At 39.6% G+C, this 23,097-nt stretch overlaps 1 protein-coding gene across 1 annotated transcript in view; it reads left to right on the top strand.

The window, feature by feature from the left end:
* pknox2 (pbx/knotted 1 homeobox 2) overlaps positions 1–23,097 on the top strand; it is a 196,963-nt gene that overhangs the window by 133,406 nt on the left and 40,460 nt on the right. The window contains exons 5-7 of the mRNA XM_047378753.1: positions 16,999–17,170; positions 21,423–21,608; positions 21,757–21,892. Of these exons, the coding sequence (XP_047234709.1) occupies positions 16,999–17,170; positions 21,423–21,608; positions 21,757–21,892 (494 nt within the window). The remainder of the gene's footprint in view (positions 1–16,998; positions 17,171–21,422; positions 21,609–21,756; positions 21,893–23,097) is intronic.

Below are 23,097 nucleotides of genomic sequence, written 5' to 3' on the forward strand. Positions count from 1 at the left end.
GTATATTGACCCTGTGGAGCTCCCGACGGACAGTTCTGGTGGAAACAGGAGAGTTGAGGTGCACATTTAATTCTGCCGTGATTTGGGCAGCCGTGGTTTTATGTTTTTTGGATGCAATCCGGGTTAGCACCCGAACATCCCCTTCAGACAGCTTCCTCTTGCATCCACAGATAATCCTGTTGGATGTGGTTCATCCTTCTTGGTGGTATGCTGACATTACCCTGGATACCGTGGCTCTTGATACATCACAAAGACTTGCTGTCTTGGTCACAGATGTGCCAGCAAGACATGCACCAACAATTTGTCCTCTTTTGAACTCTGGTATGTCACCCATAATGTTGTGTGTTTTCAATATTTTGAGCAAAACTGTGCTCTTACCCTGCTAATTGAACCTTCACACTCTGCTCTTACTGATGCAATGTGCAATCAATGAAGACTGGCTACCAGGCTGTTCCAATCTGGTTTTAGGAGACAGCATTCTGTAGCACCGACCTGAAGGTAAAAGCCTAAACATTTTGTGTGCAGGATGTGTGGGGTCTGCATATATTGTAGCTGCCGTTTTCCTGACCCTAGACCTGTATAGGTCCTGGATAGAGGGACGGTCAGCCATGATGATTCTGTCCGCAGCCCTTATTGGTCATTGCAGTTTGGACCTGTCCTGTTTTGTGGAGGAGCCAAACCACACTGAGTTGGACGAAGACAGAACAGACTGAATTATGGCAGTGTAGATGAGGACCAGCACCTCCTGTGGGAGGTTGTACCTCTTGAAGTGAATCAGGAAGTACAGTCTCTGCTGGTCCATTGTCTATGTATCATTACCATTCCAGTTTTTGAGAAATGGTGGTTCCTAGGAACCTGAAGTGGTTCACAGCAGACACAGTGTTGTTGAGGATGGTGAAGGGGTATGTGAAGGTGGTGTTCTCAGAAAGTCCACCATCATCTGCACAGTCTTGAGTGGGTTAAATTCCAGGTGGTTCTGACCACACCAGTGTACCAGCTGATCCACCTCTTGTCTGTATGCAGACTGATCACTGTCCTGGATCAGTCCACTTATAGTGGTGTCATCTGCACACATCCAGAGTTTCACATACGGGTCCGCTGAGGTGCAGTCATTTCTAGAGAGGGAAAAGAGGAGCGAGGAGAGAACATACCCCTGGGGGGCGCCGGTGCTGATGGTCCTTGGGTGGGAGAAGATGCTCCCCAGCCTCACCTGCTGCTGCCAGTCCTTCAGGAAGCTGGTGATCCACTGACAGGTGGAGGTCGGGACTATGAGCTGGGTGAGCTTCTGGTGGAAGATGTCTGGGTTGATAGTAAGGGTGGGCGATATGGACAAAGAAAATATCTCGATAATTTTTTTTTTTTTCTGATGATAGTCTGACAATATCCTTTTTCTTTCTTTTTTTTTTACGAAAGTTGCTGTCAAACCCTACTTGCCTACCAGGACATCTGTGGATAAACACGGTGTTTCAGAGCAATAGCTCTTGTTTATTTTTCAAGTGCTTCATACATCTTCTGCAAAACATTGCCCAACAATGGCCGTATTTATATTTGCTGAGTGTGTTGTACTGAATTACTTGTTGTAGTAGTGCTCGTAGAGTCGCGACATTTTACGTAGTCCTCATACTCTATGGTTCGTTTGCAAGTGGTGGAACAGATTTGTTGTTGAACTGCTCTTCACGGTGACCGCTTTTCGGCATATCTTGCATATAACGCTATTGTGACCGATGTCAGTCTTGTCAAAACCGAACCATTTCCAGACCAGGGATGAGGACCCACGTCTTGCTATTAAATCATCCGCTGAGACAGAATATCGCTGCATATTTCCTCCATGTGAGCAGATTGTTTTCTTTTGGTTGCTGTGAGTCACGAGACTGAATCCTGTCGGCTGATTAGCTTTTGAGGCACGTATTCTTTGAATGAGAATTTTCAAGCGACCCTGGCGACAGTGCGATATTAATCTTTCAAAGCTGTGTAGCAGTGGTCCAATGTGTTTTTGACCCTGGTGGGACATTTCATATGTTGTTTGTATTTTGGAAGTACATTGGAGAGGTTTGCACTGTTAAAACCCCAAGAACAATGATGAGAGAGTCTGAGTGTTTTTTAATTTAACTAATATGCAGGCTTGTGTTGGGATGTCAACACCGCACTGAACAAACCAGGAGAACTACCTCAGTGAATAAAACGGTTACATTTTTAAAAAAATGACTCCAAGTAAGGGGTAACATGTCTTCTGTAATACAGTGATATCAATACACCAACCTACATCTATGCAAAAGCAGACCACCTCGTCTCTTTTCCCCCCCCTGAGAGCTCTGCACTGTTGCGCCTTCCAGGGTGTACTCATCGAGCCAGGTTTCAGTGAAACAGAGCATGACAGATTAGTGTTCAAAGTTTAAAGAAATGAGAAGCAGCATTTTGTCCATTGTGTTAGCCAGGGAGTGGATGGTAAATGGCCTGGGCTTGTATAGCATTTATCAAGTCAGGGAACTTCAAACAGCTTTACACTACAATCAGTCATCAACCCATTCAAACACTGACAGTGGTAGGCTTCATTGTAGCCACAGTTGCCCTGGGGCAGGCTAACAGAAGTGAGACTGACCTACAATCGGTGCCACCAACCCCTCTGACCACCAACAGCAGGCACGCACTGAAAAGTGGGGCGTGCAATATTATTCGGCCCCTTTACTTTCAGTGCAGCAAACTCACTCCAGAAGTTCAGTGAGGATCTCTGAATGATCCAATGTTGTCCCAAATGACTGATGATGATAAATAGAATCCACCTGTGTGTAATCAAGTCTCCGAATAAATGCACCTGCTCTGTGATAGTCTTAGGGTTCTGTTCAAAGCGCAGAGAGCATCATGAAGACCAAGGAACACACCAGGCAGGTCTGAGATACTGTTGTGGAGAAGTTTAAAGCCGGATTTGGATACAAAAAGATTTCCCAAGCTTTAAACATCCAAAGGAGCACTGTGCAAGCAATCATATTGAAATAGAAGGAGTATCAGACTACTGCAAATCTCCCAAGACCTGGCCGTCTCTCAAAACTTTCATCTCGAACAAGGAGAAGACTGATCAGAGATGCAGCCAAGAGGCCCATGATCACTCTGGATGAACTGCAGAGATGTACAGCTGAGGTGGGAGAGTCTGTCCATAGGACAACAATCAGTCGTACACTGCACAAATCTGGCCTTTATGGAAGAGTGGCAAGAAGAAAGCCATTTCTCAAAGATATCCATAAAAAATCTCGTTTGAAGTTTGCCACAAGCCACCTGGGAGACACACCAAATATGTGGAAGAAGGTGCTCTGGTCAGATGAAACCAAAATCAAACTGTTCGGCCACAATGCAAAATGATATGTTTGGCGTAAAAGCAACACAGCTCATCACCCTGAACACACCACCCCCACTGTCAAACATGGTGGTGGCAGCATCATGGTTTGGGCCTGCTTTTCGTCAGCAGGGACAGGGAAGATGGTCAAAATTGATGTGAAGATGGATGGGGCCAAATTCAGGACCATTCTGGAAGAAAACATGTTGGAGTCTGCAAGAGACCTGAGACTGGGACGGAGATTTATCTTCCAACAAGACAATGATCCAAAACATAAAGCCAAATCTACAATAGAATGGTTCACAAATAAACGTATCCAGGTGTTGGAATGGCCAAGTCAAAGTCCAGACGTGAATCCAATCGAGAATCTGTTGAAAGAGCTGAAGACTGTTCACGAACGCTATCCATCCAACCTCACTGAGCTCCAGCTGTTTTGCAAGGAAGAATGGGCAAGAATTTCAGTCTCTCGATGTGCAAAACTGATAGAGACATACCCCAAGTGACTTGCAGCTGTAATTGCAGTAAAGGGTGGGGCTACAAAGTATTAACGCATGGGGGCCGAATAATATTGCACCCCCCACATTTCAGTTTTTTATTTGTTTAAAAAGTTTGACACACCCAATAAATTTCATTACACTTCACGATTGTGTCCCACTTGTTGTTGATTCTTCACAAAAAATTTGAATTTTATATCTTTATGTTTGAAGCCTGAAATGTGGCAAGAGGTTGACCAGTTCAAGGGGGCCGAGTACTTTCGCAAGGCACTGGAGCCTGCTAGCACCAAGATAGCTGAGTTCAATACAAACAAAACCAAACTTCAGAAAATGAAAAACGTTATTATTTCATTCTAAATCACTTCTATCACTCTGCCCAAACCCTAACCTCATGTGTGAACCGTTCACCATGGGAAGGTGGGGTTTTATAGGGACAGTGGCATCATGGGAAGTCTGCTGTTACCCCCCTTCTTAAGTTGCTGGAAGTTGGTTATTGAAATTTGTTGTGAAAGTTCCAGAAAAGTCCGTACCGCATTTCCTGTTGTAACCATGGCTGTGGGTCCCAACATGTACAATCGTGATACTGAGTGAAGGCTCATTTATCACTGGATGAATGTTTTTTAGTGTTTTGTGTAGCGCGTTTAGCCTGATCGGAAGAACACACTATGTCAACTACAATCTTTCCATGTTCGAAGAAATGGCAGTAGTATTCAACCACGATACCATGAAGTTAACAGTTGAGTTTATTGTCACAGGTAAGCAATATTTTGCAGTGCATGAAATAAAAAATACAAAAAAATTATAGAAATGGAGCTCTTTCAAAATAAGTTGGAAAAAAGATTTTATAAATTAAAAAAAGTTCAAAAGAAAGTGTCCTTCCTTTTTTGTAGAAGATAACAGTTCAGTTTCGATTCCATGTTTCATGTGTGTAATGCTGTGTTCATATGGTTACCATCTGGGTAGATTCTAGTGTTTTGTTCTTATCTGTATCACAAGTGAAATGGGATGATGTCTTAAGTTCCTCGAAGTGGATCCCGCAGTTGGCCAGACCATGCACCATTCTGTCTGAGTCACTCGTCACCGAACTGCCTCAGTTCGGAATCTGAATCAAGTAATTCGGCAAGCATAAAAACCAGTCTACACATAGAGTACAGAACAAATACTCATTACTCTCTATTTAAATCATGACATCTTCTAATTTCACTTTTCACTCTGTCTTCTGTATATATACTCAGATGCAGGATATTTATCATTGAAGAATTAAATGAGTCTGTATATTTGTTACAGTACAGTTTAGGTATTTTATATTTTTTTTCATGACAAATTCTTATCATAAACTTATATTTTAACCCAAATGAACTTCTTTGCTTTATTGAACAGCTCTATTAATCAACGTTTATCTTTTTAACCATAGATTATATCCATTTTTTAACACTTTAACTTTAACTGTAAATTAGCAGTGTTAAATTATTCTTTTGAACCAACATGCACATTTAAACAACTTCAGTGCAGTAAAACACATTATGCACCTTATATTAATAAAAATATTTTTTTTCTTTCACAAATATCATATCAACACAAATATGCAGGATTTCCATTACAGGTAATAGCTCAGCGGCGCTAGCTGCGGTTAGCATTAGCTTCACGATCTTTTTACAGTTGGTTTTCAAGGTTCACAATGATACAGCAAGTAATACGGTGGTGTACGGTGGAGTAACCGGCTCCTCTTTCTCTCATGTGCACTCATATGACTTTCCTCAGGTTCTTCAGCTCGTTTACACGTGCAGGTGCTCTTGTCAGCAGCTCAGCTCTGTCTGGGATCACGTTCAATGGTAATGGCACTAAACACGTGCTGGTGCACCACCTTGTGGTGGGGCTAAGTACTACATTTAAATCAAATAAATTGGTTTAGTAACCATGTGGGTTACATTTGTTTTCTAGTTTTAATTATTACTTTTTGGCAGAATATAGCAATATCTGTGTTGATTTGTAGGTGGTTTTATGTGAAATATCCAGACGTGTTACAATTTCATCTTCTGTAGTTCTTGTGTTCTTGCTGTTCAGTTTTCTAGGAGGGCTTGCATGAAAATAAAGAGTTTGGAATAAAAGCTGCCTATAGAAGGAGCTAATAACTAAATGCACCTTGTCGTGCTGTTATAAACACATTTAAATTGGACTTCATTTCCCACTCCCACAGTAGGTAGGAAGATGTAAAGAGTCACAAATAGCTGCGTTTTTTATATAGAAGCTCTGATCGGTCACCCTTCCAGTCTGTGCCTACATGGGGGCTGTAAGCTTTTCATATAAAAAAAAAAAAACATCTCATCCCATTTTTCTAAAATCGTTTTACTCAGGAGGTCTTTGTAGGCTTTAATGTTTCTTTTCACTAATTGCTGGAATGCAAACTTTATGATGAGATGTGTAGTTTTTTTCTCTCTCTCTGACTGCTTTGTTATTAGCAGTTGAGTATTTGTGTGATAGGGTGATTAGCCTAATGAGTTGTGGCATTTACTGTAAAGATCCTTCTGGATTCTCTGCATCTTATTAAAAAGGTGGAGAGGCTCTTGTTTTTGCATGTTGCTGATGCAACGCTCTGCAGCTCTGAGATGGAAATATGCACTTAATTGAAAGAGACGTAAGCGTCCTTTCAGTTTCAAATAGAAATGTCCTTGTTATTTTCACAGACTTGACTTTTAAGAACTTTCTTCACCAGAGAGAACTGTTTAAACAGGACAACTGTTTGGCTCCTTCACATGAAGATCAATAATAAACAACTATGTAAGAGTGCTTTTTAGAAGTCAGTATCATATCTCCCGCATGTACTGAGCCCTGTTTACTGCTCTAAACAGGCTTTGAGGAGAGAACTAGCACTGAATAAAACAAACATGACGTCTTGTAAGAACTCTGCCTTGCAGAAGCGTAACATGTTGTACTAGCATGTGGAAAAACACATCAGCAAAAAACTGATTTATTCAGCGCTTTTGGAGCAGTGGAATCCTTTTACAAAGATACAAGGGTTGCAGAGCTCTGCTTGGTGCATATTATCCTCACTTGCGGGTCTGTCCTAAAAACCAATCTCACAACAGTCAGTTGAGCTGTTTTGTATTCAGGCTGGATTTAAGAGTTTATTTGTGTCTATTCATAGTTGTTGTACATTTTTGCCTTGTCCTACAAAAGGCAAAAATAAACAAAAATCTGAATCTGAACATAAGTAAACATGTTTAATTTCACATATCCAAGGCTTCCGTCCAGTAGATTTTGTGCTTGCCTGTGTGCTCATGGGTCTCTGTAATGCACCATTAAGTCAGTTTATCCTCATTGCCAAAATGCATAAATGCATCCTCCTCCAGTGAACTGCTCTGGCTGTGTGATGGGCTTAAAAAACCCTTGACTCTTTCCATTTCACAGGTCAGCATGTGTTGGTGCTCGGTGGCTCCTGAATGCAGGAAACTGTGTCAGAGCTCAAGTGGTTTTACTGCCCGTTTCTGTTGGATACTTATTTTTACGAGTATCTTTTCTAGTTGACTTTAGATGAGAACAAACTCTAAGATATATATTTTCTTTGAACTGTTGTTAATTTTTTCTACTTGGACAATTAAAAATTGTTTCATTTTGTACTCATTTATTTTTTTATTAGACTGAAAAATACTTTCTTTTTTTTTTTTTTTAACTGCTGCCATATTTATAAATATGTGCCTTTCTTTTAACCTTTAGCTGACAGACAGGTTTGGGGGGGAATCTGGTTTTTAATAAAATTAGATTAGTGCATTACAATACAAAGTCTAAAACAAACAAGCAGTCAAACAGAAATAGGAGTTGAGGCAGTGCTTGTGGTTATTTAAATTTTGCGTGTGTGTGTGTGTGTTCCTCTGTGCACTCTAACCCCACACCTTTCTTCGAACACAGGGTGTGTTTCAAATGTAGCCTCGGGAAACAGGGGCCTCGTTGGGAGCAAACACAGCTTGACTCCACCAAATCTGGTTTCTAACATACAGCGATGCAGCAGGCCTGATTAGACTGCTACACGGTGGGGAGCACAGACGCAGAGACCTCCAACTCGCACAAATTCAAACAAACACATATTTGTAAAGCCCTGCCCTCCATCTGTGCCCTCTTGGTGGTTTGCTTGAGTTTTATAAACACTGGTAAATGTAATTTGTTCTGAAGAGGACTACAGTGATTTTAATTCAAGCTTGTTTTTAGCAGTGCCTTGAATGAATGGGTTTAGTAACTTCACTGTGTTTAGAAAAACCCTTAAATAAGACCTACTTTAAAGGAGAATCTAGTCCTTTGTTTCTCAGAATGCAGAAGGTTTAGTACTATATTCCACTTCTCTGAATGTATGTATACAGTACATGCACGCAGTTGTATAAAACAATTAGGACACCTTGTGAAAGCCTATGTGTTTATTTTCACATTCTCTGTAAATGTAAAAAGACAAGTGCATTTTCTAGAAAATAAATAATCCCCCTTACGGGCCCTCTAAAAAAACATAAAGGACACACTAAAGTTTGCCAGAAAGAATATAGACAAAGACTTCTGGGATAAGGTTCCCTTGGCAGAACAATCTAAATTTTAATTATTGGGACAGCAAAACAACAAACCCAGAACCTTGCGAGCTCGGGATAGCTCATTATAGAAACACTGAAGAACACTCAAGAATTCCACCCTCATCGAATTCCACCAACATCGAAGGAGACAATGTCTAAAACAATAAGATGAGGTAGTTCTGCATGCTGCAGCATGACAGTGACTGAAAAGATAAGAGTGAATCCACCAAGGACTGCATGATTATTGAGAAATGTAAAGTAATGGAATGAATCAAAGCCAATGACATGTTGTGAAGTGACATGAAACATACTGAACATGCAAAAAAAACCCTCCAACATCTTTTAGCTGAAAGTGGGGGAAACCTTCTTCAGACTGGTAGATGGCTACTTCAAGTCGTACTGTTATTTCAACTTAAGAGGGTAACACTAACTGTTATGGAGCAGGCCGTCCTAACTTTTTAGAAGTTAGAAAACAAATAAATATCCTATCTTTTTTCACATGACCATACAAGTACAATTCAAAAAATGACCTGGGCTTCCATTAAAACTCAGCAAAACCACAGGCTGATTGCTTCCATGTCATGCTGCATTGATGCAGTTATTCATGCTAGAGGAGGCCAAACCAAGCATTGAGAGCAGAGAAATTAACACACTTTTCAAGTGCCTGACATTTCAGTTTAAAATATCTGTTTTTATTGATGATTATGTAATATTTATTCAATTTTCTGAGACACTGACTCTTATGCGTTCAATATCTGTATGCCATCGTTATCAAAATGAATACAAGAAATAAAGGCATGAAATATTTCACTCTATGTGTAATGAATCCATATAATATTTGGGATTCACTTCCTCCAAGTATAAAATATACTTCAGGTATAGCATACAAAGCAAAATCTAACAATAAAAAGACAAAATATAGCAATCATTAAAAATATGTGCACCGTAGCAAGCAAAAAAAAAAAGAAAAAGAAATATACACACTTAAATAATGAAGCTGAAATTAACTTTGCAAAGTACTAAGTACACAAGTAAAGCATGAGGTAGTCCTTAATATTGCACCTATAAGTGAGTGAAATGTTGCACATTTGGTGGGTGGAGTGTGAAAGAGTCAGCCTCTGTGCAATTTAATCTCAGTTTAAATGTATCTGGTCTGTGAAGGACTTAGATGTTTGTTAGAGAACAAAGAGGAACGACAGCATCATGAAGACCAAGGAACAGACAGGTCAAAGAGAACGTTTTGGAGAAGTTTAAAGCAGTGTTAGGTTAGAAACCAGTATCCAGCCTGGTAACCAGCGTATGCCTGACCATCCACCTAAACAGGCCAAGTAAGGAGAGCATCTTTCAAAGAAACAGCCAAGAGCTCAATGGTAACTCTGGAGGAGCTGCAGAGGTCCACAGCTCAAAAAACAATATGTTGATATGGCAACTATCAGATGTGCTCTCTGCAAATAATACCTTTATGGAAGAGTGGTAAGAACAAGTGGAAAAAGGTTTTGTCTTCACTGTGCACATCAACCCAAACCATCCCAATAAGGAAACATGTGTTATGATGCTTTTCTCTAGCAGGGACATGGACATTATTTAGAGTTGAAGGGAAGGTGGAGAAGTTAGAGCCTGAAAAAGACTTGAGAATGATGCAGATGTTCACTTTCCAGTAGAACTGCAACCCTAAACATACAGCTAGAGGTACAACAAAATGGTTTATTTCAAAGCATGTGGGCATGTTCGTTGAATGGTCCAGTCAAAGCTCAGACCTAAATCCATTTGAGAATCTGTGGCAAGATTTAAAAATCTAAATATATATGTTACCAGAAGCTTTCCAACCAGTGGTGTGTTGTGGAGCAACAAACCATTCACTGACAGTGATGAATACAAATGCACAGCACTCTTTAGATTTTTATTTGTAAAACATTTTGAAAACTACACATTTTTTTATTTTCACTTCAGAGTTCGGCACTTTGCGTTGGTCTTTCACTTTAAAATAAAAACAAAACACATTGATATTTGTGCAGTTGAATATACTTGCGAAGTATTTAATTTATAGGAAACATCACCTGACCATAAACTAAATGCTGCAAACACTACCATAGTTCTCACCTTCATCTATAAGCCATCACATTCCGTGCTGGCCTCTAATTCTCCACTTTTTTTTAGTGACCCAGCACAGAGCAGTGCTGCAGGGTGGGAGGACCTGGTGTGCTGACTCCACTCACTGGCCGATCTGTAAATTGCTCTTTTATGGCCCTTGTAATGATCCCCCAGCCAGCAATATCCCCACCGTCGCACTGCAGATAGGACATGCCGTGCTTGGTTGTGAACACGGGGGTGCTCGGAGGGGTTTAGAAGAAGTGTAAGAGAGAGAATAAAAGCACACATTATGTGACCACACAGTCACGCACACATGGAGGCCCAGGTACATAAAAGACCTGCATTTTTACACCCATCTGTCCTAATCCTGAATGTGTAAAGGTCACAAGAAAGCACAGAACAGTGGAGTTTTACCCTACTCTGGGTTGGTGAAAATCTGTGCGATGTTATTTCATTCTAACCCAGACGCCTCTGCAATTGTTTTATTTTAACATATTTGAAATGTAAATTCAAATTCAAAAATACTTTATTCATCCCAAAGGGAAATTAAATGTTGTTGTAGCTCATATTCTGCAGGTTTCTTCAAAGAGCCGTTGCAGATGCTGATGGCTGTGGGCAGGAAGGATCTCCTGTAGTGGTCCGTCTTACAGCAGATCTGAAGAAGCCTCTGACTGAAGACACTCTGTTGTTGTAGGACAGTCTCATGAAGAGGATGCTCAGGGTTCTCCATAATGTTCTTCATTTTATGAAGAATCTTTATTTAGTACAATGATCTCCAGCTGGGTGGGCAGCAAGTTGGCACAGTTGGTAGCACTGATGCCTTGCAGCAAGGATAGACTGGCGACCTGTACAGGGTGTACCCTGCCTCCCGCCCGTAGACTGTTCGAGAAAGGCACCAGCTTCCTTGAAATCCACTATGGAAGAAGTGTTATAGAAGATGACTAATCTCAAGAGGTTCCAGAGGAGTCCCCAGAACAGAGCCAAAGCTTTATCAGCTTGTTGATCTTTTTTAAGTCCCTGGTTCTGATGCTGCTTCCCCAGCAGAGGATGGCAGAAGAGATCACACTCTCCACAACAGACCTATAGAAGATATGCAGCATCTTTCTGCAAACACCAAAGGACCTAAGCTTCCTCAACAAGTACAGTCTGCTCTGTCCCTTCTTGTAGATGGCTTCACAGTTGCATCTCCACTCCAGTCTGTTGTCCAGGTGAACACCGAGGTATTTATACTCCTCCACCACCTCCACTTCTTCTCCCATGATGGAAATGGTGTTTGACCTATTCCTGTTTCTCTTAAGATCTACAATCATCTCCTTTGTTTTATTCATGTTCAAAATGAGATGATTGTTTCCACACCATGCCACAAAGTGGTCCACCTGCTCCCTGTTCTCATCTTCTTGTCCATCTCTGATCCACCCCACGACTCCAGAATCATCCGAGTATTTCTGCAGATGACAGGAGTCTGTCTTGTACTGGAAGTCTGAGGTGTACAGAGTGAAGAGGAATGGTGAGAGTACGGTCCCCTGTGGTGTTCCTGTGCTGTGCTGACTACCTGGTTAGACTCATAACCCTTCAGTCTCACAAATTGTGGTCTGTCTTTGATCCAGGAGATTGTTGAGGCCTCCACCTGAGTCTTCTGGAGTTTCTGACAAAGCAAATCAAGTTGGATTGTATTAAATGCACTGGAGAACTCAAAGAACATGATCCTCACAGTGCTGCTGGCTTTGTCCAGATGACAGTGGGTTTGTTGAAGCAGGTGTATGACACAAAATCCCCAATTAGTTGTTGGTTGCAGGTTCTGTTCTCTGACAGCTTTAATATTTTGAATCATGTACCGAATTCTCAATCTCGCATGTTCTTGTCCTATCAGCTGATAGATCAGCTGATCAACTTTTAAGAGGAAGACCATAATGAACCATGGTTTTTATTTTTCACTCTAAACCTTTAGCTGGAATGAGACCTGAACATTGGTAAGTAGTTACACAAAATGTACTTGGCATTTTTATAATGCCATGAATGTCTTCTGCTACTTCTGCCCCAAAGATGTTCTTCTGGAATCAGATCTCAGGTGGTAAATAGAGTCCAGTGGGCTTTACTAAACTCACTTATGTGTTCAGTTTGAAACCAGTTGTGAGAGGGCTTGTTATTCCAGAACCTTTTCATACCCCTGACTGATTGAGGTTTAAAGTAATCTTTTAATTTTACCAACATGTTTTTTTCCAATTGGAAATAATAAATGTTTTGGAATAGCCCAGCCAGAGTCCCAGCTTGAATCTAATAAAGAATCTGCGCAGGATGCTAAAGATTCAGATGATGGGAAGGAGACCTTCTAACCACAAAGACTCAGATCCCATCACCACAAAAAAAAAAAAAATTGTAGACATGCTAAAACCTGGTTAGCGGTTATAAAATGGTTTTAATTTGATAATTATGAAGTGTATAAATAATTTTTGACTTGCATTTTGTTATTTAAATGTAAATACGAACAAACAAATATTTCAAAGCTGACACTCCTTGTACATTGTTTTAGTATCTTTTGAGAGATTCTTGTCTCATTTCCTATTAGAAACAAACTTCTTGGTTGAATGAAAAGAAATATAAATCCAACAGGAGTATAAATAATTTTGGATTTAACTCGATGATAGGGGTTTATTAATGCTTGTGCTTTGAAGGCAGAACTATGTCCTGAAAAGGGCTACAGCCTAGCTTGTTCATAGTTTTAGCTGGTCTACATGTTTTGTTCAGTCTTTATGTCACCCTTTTCTTAAATAGATTTTAGTGGTAAATATTTCTGAAGACCAGCACATACATTACACATCCGATCTACAGCAAGTGTATCACATTTCTTTTTATCTCTGATAAATGGAGCCTGAAGCCTTCTGAGATGCCTAACAGGCTGCCTTATGTTAATGTTGGCTAATTGGATTTGTCAAGCTTTTCAGGCTGCACATCTAGTTCTTGCCATCAAAACATTAACATCGAGTAGCACACTTTCACTCAGTAAAAGGATGGCACAATAACTTGTAGAAGAGAACATGTTTTAAACCATGTTTTTTTTTTTTCAACATTGTCCAAAGAAACAGCCGTGAAAATATGAAGAAATGTTGAAGGTTTGGTTAAAATCTATGAATTTAAGGAATCTACCAAAATGGCTACATTTGTTTTTACTTTAAAAACAGCTTACAGACTAACTTGCTCATTTCTGTAAATTTCTAATGCTTTGCTATGAAAATGGTACCTTTGTTTTGGCCTAATCTTAAACATTGCATCTACACATGACAATCACACATCTGTCATGATTTGAGGGTGTTTGGGCTTTTGTTTGGGTTCTAGTTATTCTTGTTTTCAGTTTATGTTTTGGATCTTGTTTCTGTTTATAATTTTCCTGCCTGTGCTCCAGTTTCTCGTGTTCTAGTTCATGTTCTGTACGTTATGTTTTCCTGATTAGTTTGTATCTTTGTATCTTATTCTAATTAAAACAAATCTAGATTATCTGAAACATTTGAGTGTGAGAAAAAAGCAAAATCAGAAGAATTCAGTAAGTGAGCTTTTTTCCCCACAGACCTGTATATTACCATAATGGCTTCCCTCACCAAAACATAACAGTTCTGGTAGTGGGATAAAAAAGAAATTAGCATTTTTCATTCTTTGTTTCATGTAACTGTTTTTTTTTTTATTATTAACTTCACCTGTTAGCAGATGAAATACCAGTAGGAGGTTTATTAGAATATAGGCTGGCAGGATCATATTTCCAGTCTGACCTGTTTTCTGGCAGATGTTAAGCATCCTACTTCCTACTGTGAAGTAGGTCTTCCTAACATTTTAATCTATCCAGAAATCTTTTTGGCTGCATGATGCAAAGCTTGTTAACAATGAAAGAAGGATTTAACATATTTCAACAAATAATGTCATCTAGACTGAATGTTGCAGTAAAACAATGTTATAGAAAACCATCAACATGTTGCACATCTTCATGTTTGCTACCAGTTTTGGCCTCCTTTTAACTTCACTCCCATCTAAATACCTTTCTGCTGCACCACAAGCACACATCCTAGCACACAAGGTAGGGGCCTTGCTTTCAGCACGTGGTCCTCCTGCTTAGTATTCCTGCCATGTCTGGTTGGGGGAGCAGCATTAAATTGGGATCAGGCAGATTAGAGTATAATATAGACGACTATTAAAGGCTGCAAATGGGAGCCATGGGTTAGAGCCTGAGTAGTGGTCTTGCCTAGCCATATGCTAAGCTGTGCAATTAGTACTTACACACATCTTTATAAAAATGGCACAATGTAAAATAAAATATATACATGATGCTCGGTATATGATCATTAAAAAAGCAGCTGTCACTAAGTTATAGGGGCAAATTACAATAGAGGCTATCTTGAAACAACTTATAAACAGGCCCAATCCATATGCAGTTTTATAGACTCTAATTTATTCCATTATCTATTCAGATAAAGTCTATTTATTCCAAATACAATACAATCACAATCAGATCGAATGACAGACGGTGGAGTTTGATCTTAATTAAAATACAGTACAAGCAAAGTCAGTTGATTATTTAATGCTAATTGTTAAAAATGTTTCAAGGTGACATTAGGAAAGAAACCCAGTTAACATAAACGTACTGAGCTAGTAGGACCTCTCTATGGGATGGAGAACAAAGAGCTTAGCATAGGTATTGGCATCAATAGCTCCTTCAGTGGTTTGGTTCAGTCTGGAAGGTATATATTTATGATAGAAATGATACATTATTGCTCTGAAATGACTTGTTATGCATCTTGCTGCCTTGTCCATGTTTACTTGGTTTTGACAAACAAAACGGGTTCTACCAAGAAGGTAGGAGGTGAGGATTCTGATGGGTCATTGCAGCAAACCTGCAGAAGAACACAAAACTGCTGTTAACTACTGTTATGTACTATATCTTATCTTTCCACAGATGTTGGTGTATGTAAAGCCAACATTTTTAACTTGATCTAAATATGAAAAATAAAGCCTGCTTTGTGAAGCATTAAGTCATTTAAAGTATATGAAGTGGGTATGTCATTTATGATATACCCACATGTGTTATTATATGTACAGTATATATTGGGATGAAGGTGTGATATTTACAGTGTTCAGAATGGTGTTGATTGTTTCTGTCCCGTTGCCATCTCCTTTTATTTATTTTTATATATATTTCTTATATATGAGAACATTTTGCTGGCTACAATTACAAGTCAATCAATTTAAAATAGTACTGTAATTATTTCAATTTCTTTACCAAAGTAATGAAACTAATAACATTTAGTTACATTACTTTTCAGTGTCCTTGGGTCTGCCATTGTTGCGCGGTGCTGTAAATTGAAGTTGCTCCATGATGAGTAAAGATGTAATTCAAAGCTCTTTGAAGATATCTGGATCTTGTGAATTTGTTTCTTTAAGATCCATTGAAAAGCCTGGGGCACTTCTATATTTCTTAATGTTTAAGAAGCCAGCTTCAAAGCCGTATTCTAACTTGGATATCTGATACTTGCCCCTATAAGCACCCTTTTAAGATGGCAAAATCTGTAAATAAAAGTAAAAAAGAAAAAAGAGAATAATTAATGAAGCGCAAAGAGCAATCATATATATATATATATATATATATATATATATATATATATATATATATCATTTATTTATATATTTATTCCCTCGTAACTGTAACAAGTTACAGTCACTTTTATTTCTAATTACATATGCACGGCCATATATATATATATATATATATATATATATATATATATATGATTGCTCTTTGCGCTTCATATAATTATATACATGGAGCTAGCTATTCCCCAACTCTGGCTGAATTAGTATTTACCTATGGTAGTGCATGTTCCGACGCCATGGAAACACAAGGCAGACACATTAGGGTTATTGGATGAAACATTTTACATTGTGATTCTGCTTCTATTGTTTCAACATGTACAGGTACTTTTTAATATTTTAGCAGCATGATATACCCTCAAGAACATGTTGAATGTGTTTATTCAAGGCTCTGCTGGAGAGTAGAAAAAGATCTTGGCTTTTTACAGGAAAGTTACTCACATAAGATCTCTCAGATGCTCTCTGCAATGGTCCATATTGCTTGGTAATATGTAATATACACAAAATAAATAAAAAAGTGTTTTAGCAGAAAACCACTGCTATCATAGTTGAGTATCCAAAAAAATTATACCTTCCTAAGAGTTTACCTTCTGTAAATAGTTTTTCACCCAAACCTTACACATTTAGATTTTTCTCTTTTTTTTGTGTTACTCTGAAGAAGGTCATTAAAAATTAGAAAATCTTTGTCAGATGAATCACAATGACTATTGGATTTTACATACATTAAAAGTTGTTTTAGTTGTTCAGTTTATTAATAAATTAACTAATAAATCACTAAATAATTTATTTGTTTTATTTGGTTTAGAAATTTGAGAGAAATTCAAAAATTGCAGAAATTAGACTTCAGAGACTATTTTAAAAATTATTTTTATTAAGCTATTTTTTACCTGTTTGTCTCCTTTAGACATCCATTGTTTCCCCTGCTGGCACTGCTGTTTGAGAAATGTGAACAGGCCACTCAGGGATCTGAATGCATCACATCAGCCAGCTTTGATGTCGACATTGAAAACTTTGTTCACCAGCAAGAGCGAGAACACAAGCCCTTCTTCAGCGAGGATCCAGAGCTTGACAACTTGGTAGGCCAATGACTTAAAAAAATATACTGAGCACATAAAAAGTGTACACAATCCTTGTTGAAATTTCAGGGTTTTGTGACGTTAAACAATGAGACCATGATACATTTTCCCCAAACGTTTTCCTGTACAATTCAACTGAAAAACAAACACATCTCCAGCAATATTTACCCACCCTCCCTTGCAAATCAGTAGATTTTCAGAACAGCTCTTGTCCACAGCCTTCATCAGATGACCTCACAGATTTTCTGTCAGGTTTAGATCTGGACTCTACCATGGTCATTTCAAAACTTTAATGATCTGTTGGTGAAGTCATTCTGTTGTTGATTTGGATGTGTGCATCTGGTCTGTTGCAAAATAAATAACATTAAGTGAAAACACAGAGCCTCACAGAGAGTGCACAACCAAACATTGTTCCATTAAAGAACACCCAAAATAAAATGACCCCCCTCCCCTTCCTAATTTTGGGGCATAGTTGAAGCTCTTCCCTCGCAGATGCCAACTGATGGTTATTGAGCTGCAGTCAGCACCAGTAATAGCCTTAATTTGGGTTGAGGATTGGCCCATGTCTTGACGGACAGCCAATTGAATCTTGCGGCTTCGTAGGGGTGACATTTTTTGGGTCTACTACTAGACTTTTTTGTTCCATAGCCCCCAAGATCTTGTAACGTATTCAACATGATTATCTTACTGCATCCAATCCCAGCAGCAGCGATGGCAAGTTGTGAGAGGCCTTTCTTATGCAGCTGAACAACCCTACCACATTCAAAGACAGTGAGCTTTTTGTCTTTGCCATCAGGAGATCCTGAACGTGTGAATACTTAACATAAAATGACATGGAGTCTAATATTTTGCACAGATTTTGGCTTTTAAAGGCTGTGCTTTAAATCTTTTGACCAGCTGACAAAAGCCTTTCCCAGCTTAAAGGCAGTTGTCAGTAAATTGCCTGCGGCTGCCCCTCAGATTGCAATAGACAACAAAAATTACAAATAAAAAAGCCCGCTGATCATGAGAAGACAAATTCGATTTTAAATGTGATGCCTTGTCATCACAGGACAGGAGGGCATGTGACAAGTGCTGAACAATCAATTAACCCTGCATCTGTGTGTTTTATGAGCCTCTGGGTGTTAGCACCCTTCCCAGAGGGCACTAATTCTTCCACGTGGCAGTGATGTTACCCTGCACCTTGCTGGCTGCGATGGGTACAGGAGTTACCTTTCCCTTGATTAAGGGAGGGCAGTTTAATTAGCTGATTTATCTTCTCCTTGGCAAAGCACTTTTCTGACCATTCTGTTGACCTTCAATAGTGACTTTAGAGCAGAGTTTTAGTGTGTCACACACAGTCATGGACACCAGAGTGCAGACATATTGGCATTATGTACCCCTCCCTTTTAATACAGTCTAATGAGTGTATAGATGAAAAGAGTATAGTGCACCACTGAGCCCCACATTTCTGATGGTCACTCGTCCTTGTGGCTATCATTCTCTAAAGCACAACTAGCACTACTAGAAGTACTAGTATAACTGTGACAAAATAATTTTCTACATGGGATTAAAAAGTTCCTATATCTGAAACTGAAAAAGTCAGATTTATGTCCAGTCTTATGCACTCAACTCATCCCCAATGATTTTCCTCAATGTAATACATTCAGAAACAATCCATTTAAAATTTAAAAGCCTAAAATTATGTCAAAAAGGCCTACGTATTAAAAGTCATCTTTGTCAGGAAAGGGTTAGGACCAACCCATATGTGGGTTTTGCTCAGGCTGGATGGGTGTTAAATTTGCCTGGTCTCCAAGCAGACATTTTGTGCAGCACCCAGTTAGGTAGGCTTAGACTCATTTGGCCAAACCTGTTTGGGCAGAGTATATAGGTCTTACCTGGGTCTCAAATGGGTAATAAGTTAATTAGTTTAAAATGACAACACATTTAAGACCCAAATTGATCCCACCTTCTACCCAGAGCTGTCCTGCTTTAAACCAACATATAGCCAATTAACAGGGGATCAGTATATAACCTAAAAACAATCTCATCTATGTTCAGTTTTTATCCTGTCTCCCAACCATTGGACAACTTACAGTTAAGAAAAATGTAAAAAGAAATCTCTCTGAGATCTCAAAAAATTATGAAGACCAGACAAAAGTTTCATAGAGAGAATGTAAACAAAGACAATGAACAATGTTCATTAGACTTGTGAGTCTAAAACCAATTTATTTGGGTGCAACAACAGAAGACATATTTGGCATAAACCAAATACAGTAGTTTAAGTGTGCGGCAATTCGGTTATCGAGGCCTCCACCTTCGACTGCCGTTTGATCCTTTTTGGACTGGTTCTTCATGGTTCCCCTGCTGGTGGTGGGCTTACGGGGAGGGGGTTGCCTTGTTACTCTCGTTTGTGTCCTGCGAGGACAACCCGGGCAACAGACACTAGCTGACAAGTCTCGACCCCAGGCCTGGATCCAAGGTGGTGCCCCGACTCCGCCATACCGGGAATGATGTTACGTGCCTCAATTTACTTGTCCTGAAGGCTTCTACCAGCGGCTGAAATTAGCTTCCTCTGCAGGGTGGCCAGGCACTCCCTTAGAGATAGGGTGTGGAGGTTGGCCAACAGGATCTGGAACAGATGCCCTCTTGATTCCTCCCTCGGAAGGTGTTCCAGGCACATCCCACCAGGAGGGGGCACAGGTGATGGCCAGGACACACTGGAGAAATTATGTCTCTCAGCTGGCCTTGGAACGCCTCGGGCCTTCCCCAGAGGAGCTTTAGGAGGTGTCTGGGGAGAGGGACGTCTGGGCATCTCTGCTGAGACTGCTGCCCCCATGACCCCATCCCGGATAAGTGGAAGATGACAAAGACGATGATGACGATGGCAGCAGTGACAATGACGATGCCAAACACAGCATTCCAGGAAAATAATCTTATACCACCTATGAAGTATAGAGCTGTACTGTGTATTTTTGAGTATGCTTTGCTGCCGCAGGATCTAGCCAGCTCACCATCATAGAATTCACAAAGAATTCCATCCAGCATCAAAGGACACTTAAAAATGTGAGACAATCTGTAAAAAGATTTAAACTGAAGTATAACAATGACCCAAAGGATACCAGTAAGTCCACAAAGGACAGACTGAGAATTAAGAAATGAAAAGTCCCGGGTCGGGTCAAAGCCTAGATCTTGATCTCAATAAGATGCTGTGGGGTGGCTTGAAACAGGCTGTAAATCCAAGAAACTTTTACAGCTGAAAGTGAGGAGTGAGACAAACCATCTTTCATTTGATGTCAGAGACTGGTAGATGGTTACAAGAAGCATTTCACTAAGGTTTTTCTAACCCATGTGGGTAACACTAGTTATTATTGGGTAGTGTTAGGGGTCCTAATATTTTCCAAAGTTAGAATACTCATTTTCTGATCTTTTGTTTGTTGTTTTCATTCAAAAAACAACAAAACGATCATACATTAATATGTGAACATTATCTTTGGACAGAAGTCGATATTTAATGTGGACTCCAAACTTTGTCTGTATGTATACTGTATGTGAATGGTGACTTTGTCATTGTGTTGCATGCACTTTAATGCTCTCCATCATCCTGAGCAAGCACGAGGCAATGGTGAAGTTGGAGAAGTTCCCACCAACAGGAAGAAACCTTCACCAGAGCCTCAGCCATCTGTGTCAGCCGGCTGAAGGTTGAGAGAACATAAAAGACACTCGACAGTATTCACCTGAGCAGAGGCATAAAGTGTGTGCCTGGCATTTTCCCTATAGCCAGTAACACCAGGTTGAGCCAGCATGACTACTCCTCAGGCTGGTTGTCCAAATGGATTCAGTGCTTCACAAAGGAGTAGCAATGTTGCTGAGCGCCATCCGCAACATGTGATAATGTCATCAGATTCTGCTGAGCAATGATTTTCTCAGATTAGATGGGCATGGCACTCCAAACTGTAGTCCTTCTGTTTTTGCTTTGTATCATATACTCATTCTGTCATCCAGTTTTACCCTTGAATGTCGTGGTCACAACAGCTGTACAAGGCTGATCACAGACATGACGGGTGGTCGACATCAATCATCCATTTTATGTCGATACCTCACAGTGGATTGTAAAGTATAAAGAACTCTTATAGATTGCAGATTTAATATATAATCTGTGAGGGCTGAAGTTAATAGCAGCAATAGCGTAACCTTGATATCTCAACACTTGAACTCTAGTGTTTTAACTACATAAATGGGACTTGTGTTATTTGCCTGTGTGTACTCTCAGATGGTGAAGGCCATTCAGGTATTACGAATCCACTTACTCGAGTTAGAGAAGGTCAATGAGCTCTGTAAGGACTTCTGCAATCGTTACATCACTTGTCTCAAGACAAAGATGCACAGCGACAACCTTTTACGCAATGACCTCGGAGGGCCCTATTCTCCGTCCCACACCAGTCTCAGCATGCAGCAGGTTAGTATTAGCCAAACCTGTGAGTAGAACTGTTTCCTTTGTGTAGCTTCATCTGATACATTCCTTGTCATATACCACCAGGTATGTTTTACTCTGTGCTTCCCCACACCACAATTGCTCACCAGTATCTCCTTCTGCGATCCCCCAGGAACTAATTCAGACCTCCTCTCCATCCATGACCTCTGTCTCCAGCTCTGTTAATTCTTCAGGGATTGTGGTGCCAGCTGGAGGTCTGCCGCAAAGCAATGTCGCCATGACCACCATCAACTCTCAAGTGGTCTCAGGTTAGCATGTGACTGCACACCTTTGGCACAAACCTGTACAGGACAAAGTCAAATTTAAATGAAAAACCGTAAGTAGTTGAACTGCAATTAAAAAAGCACAGGCCAGTTTTAAGTCATACCAAGGTTTGAAACAGTTTTAACTACAAAAAATTTTTGCCATACCATTTTACTGGTATAGCCACAGTTAATGAGAAAGTGCAGGAATGCAGATGAGCGATGCTTTCTCTGACTATGGAGACTAGATTAGCATTGTGTGTCCCTCCCCCAGCTGGCTGAATGATAGCTCCTACACTATTCTCATGCCAACTAATGAACTGATTCAGCTGTTTGGAAATATTTAAATAATAAATAACCCAAGTAATTATTACAAATGACAGTTTTAAAATGATGATTGTGTTTTTAATAGCCACACCCAAGCCGGTCCACTGCCAGAGCTGTAGAATTAGGAAATCGCTTAAATAGAACCTGAGTGAAAGCATGAAGTAAGAGCAAAAGATCCCCAAAAGCAATATATCATGCACAAATTCAAAAACAGATGAGATACATACTATGAGTTCTGCTCTCTACTTGGAAGTTCAGAAAGATAATGTTTGGACATCTGTTTGGGATCTTAAGGGCAAGCACACTTTAAGATTTAAATCCAACTGAGATGCTGAGTGATGATCTTAAACAGGTTGGTCATGGTTAAAACCTCTCCAGTGTGGGTGATTTAAAATAACTCCGCAAAGAGCGTGGGTGAAAATTCAGCACATGCAGTCGAGACTAGAACAACCAGTGTTTAGGATTAGAAGGCAATTATTTTTCACAACAGGTTGATTTGAAAATGTGCCTGAAATCTCAACATGACTGTCAAAGAAAAAATTATTTGTAATTATATTATAACAAAAATTGTTTACTTGGCTCCATTCTTTCTGTCCTTTTGGGTGATATCACAATGCTATCTTTTTTTTTTTAAAACATAAGAAAATCCTGTTAAGAGGTGGTACGTTTTGACCTGAGCACTATGGACTCTTAACGGATTTTTTAAAAAGTATTTCATATGTTCTTTCGTCTTTTTGCGAGCAGAGAAACGAGTATTATTGATTTTTTTTAGTCAGAAGAGTAAAATGTATCTAAAGTAATGCTTCGTTACCAAATATGCACAAAGCTCTGTGGAATGTTGTGCTGATGACTTGTTTGGAATAAATTAAGTTTGACGCACACAT

Source organism: Girardinichthys multiradiatus, chromosome 11 (assembly GCF_021462225.1).
Source record: "Girardinichthys multiradiatus isolate DD_20200921_A chromosome 11, DD_fGirMul_XY1, whole genome shotgun sequence".
In the NCBI taxonomy this organism is placed as follows: domain Eukaryota; kingdom Metazoa; phylum Chordata; class Actinopteri; order Cyprinodontiformes; family Goodeidae; genus Girardinichthys; species Girardinichthys multiradiatus.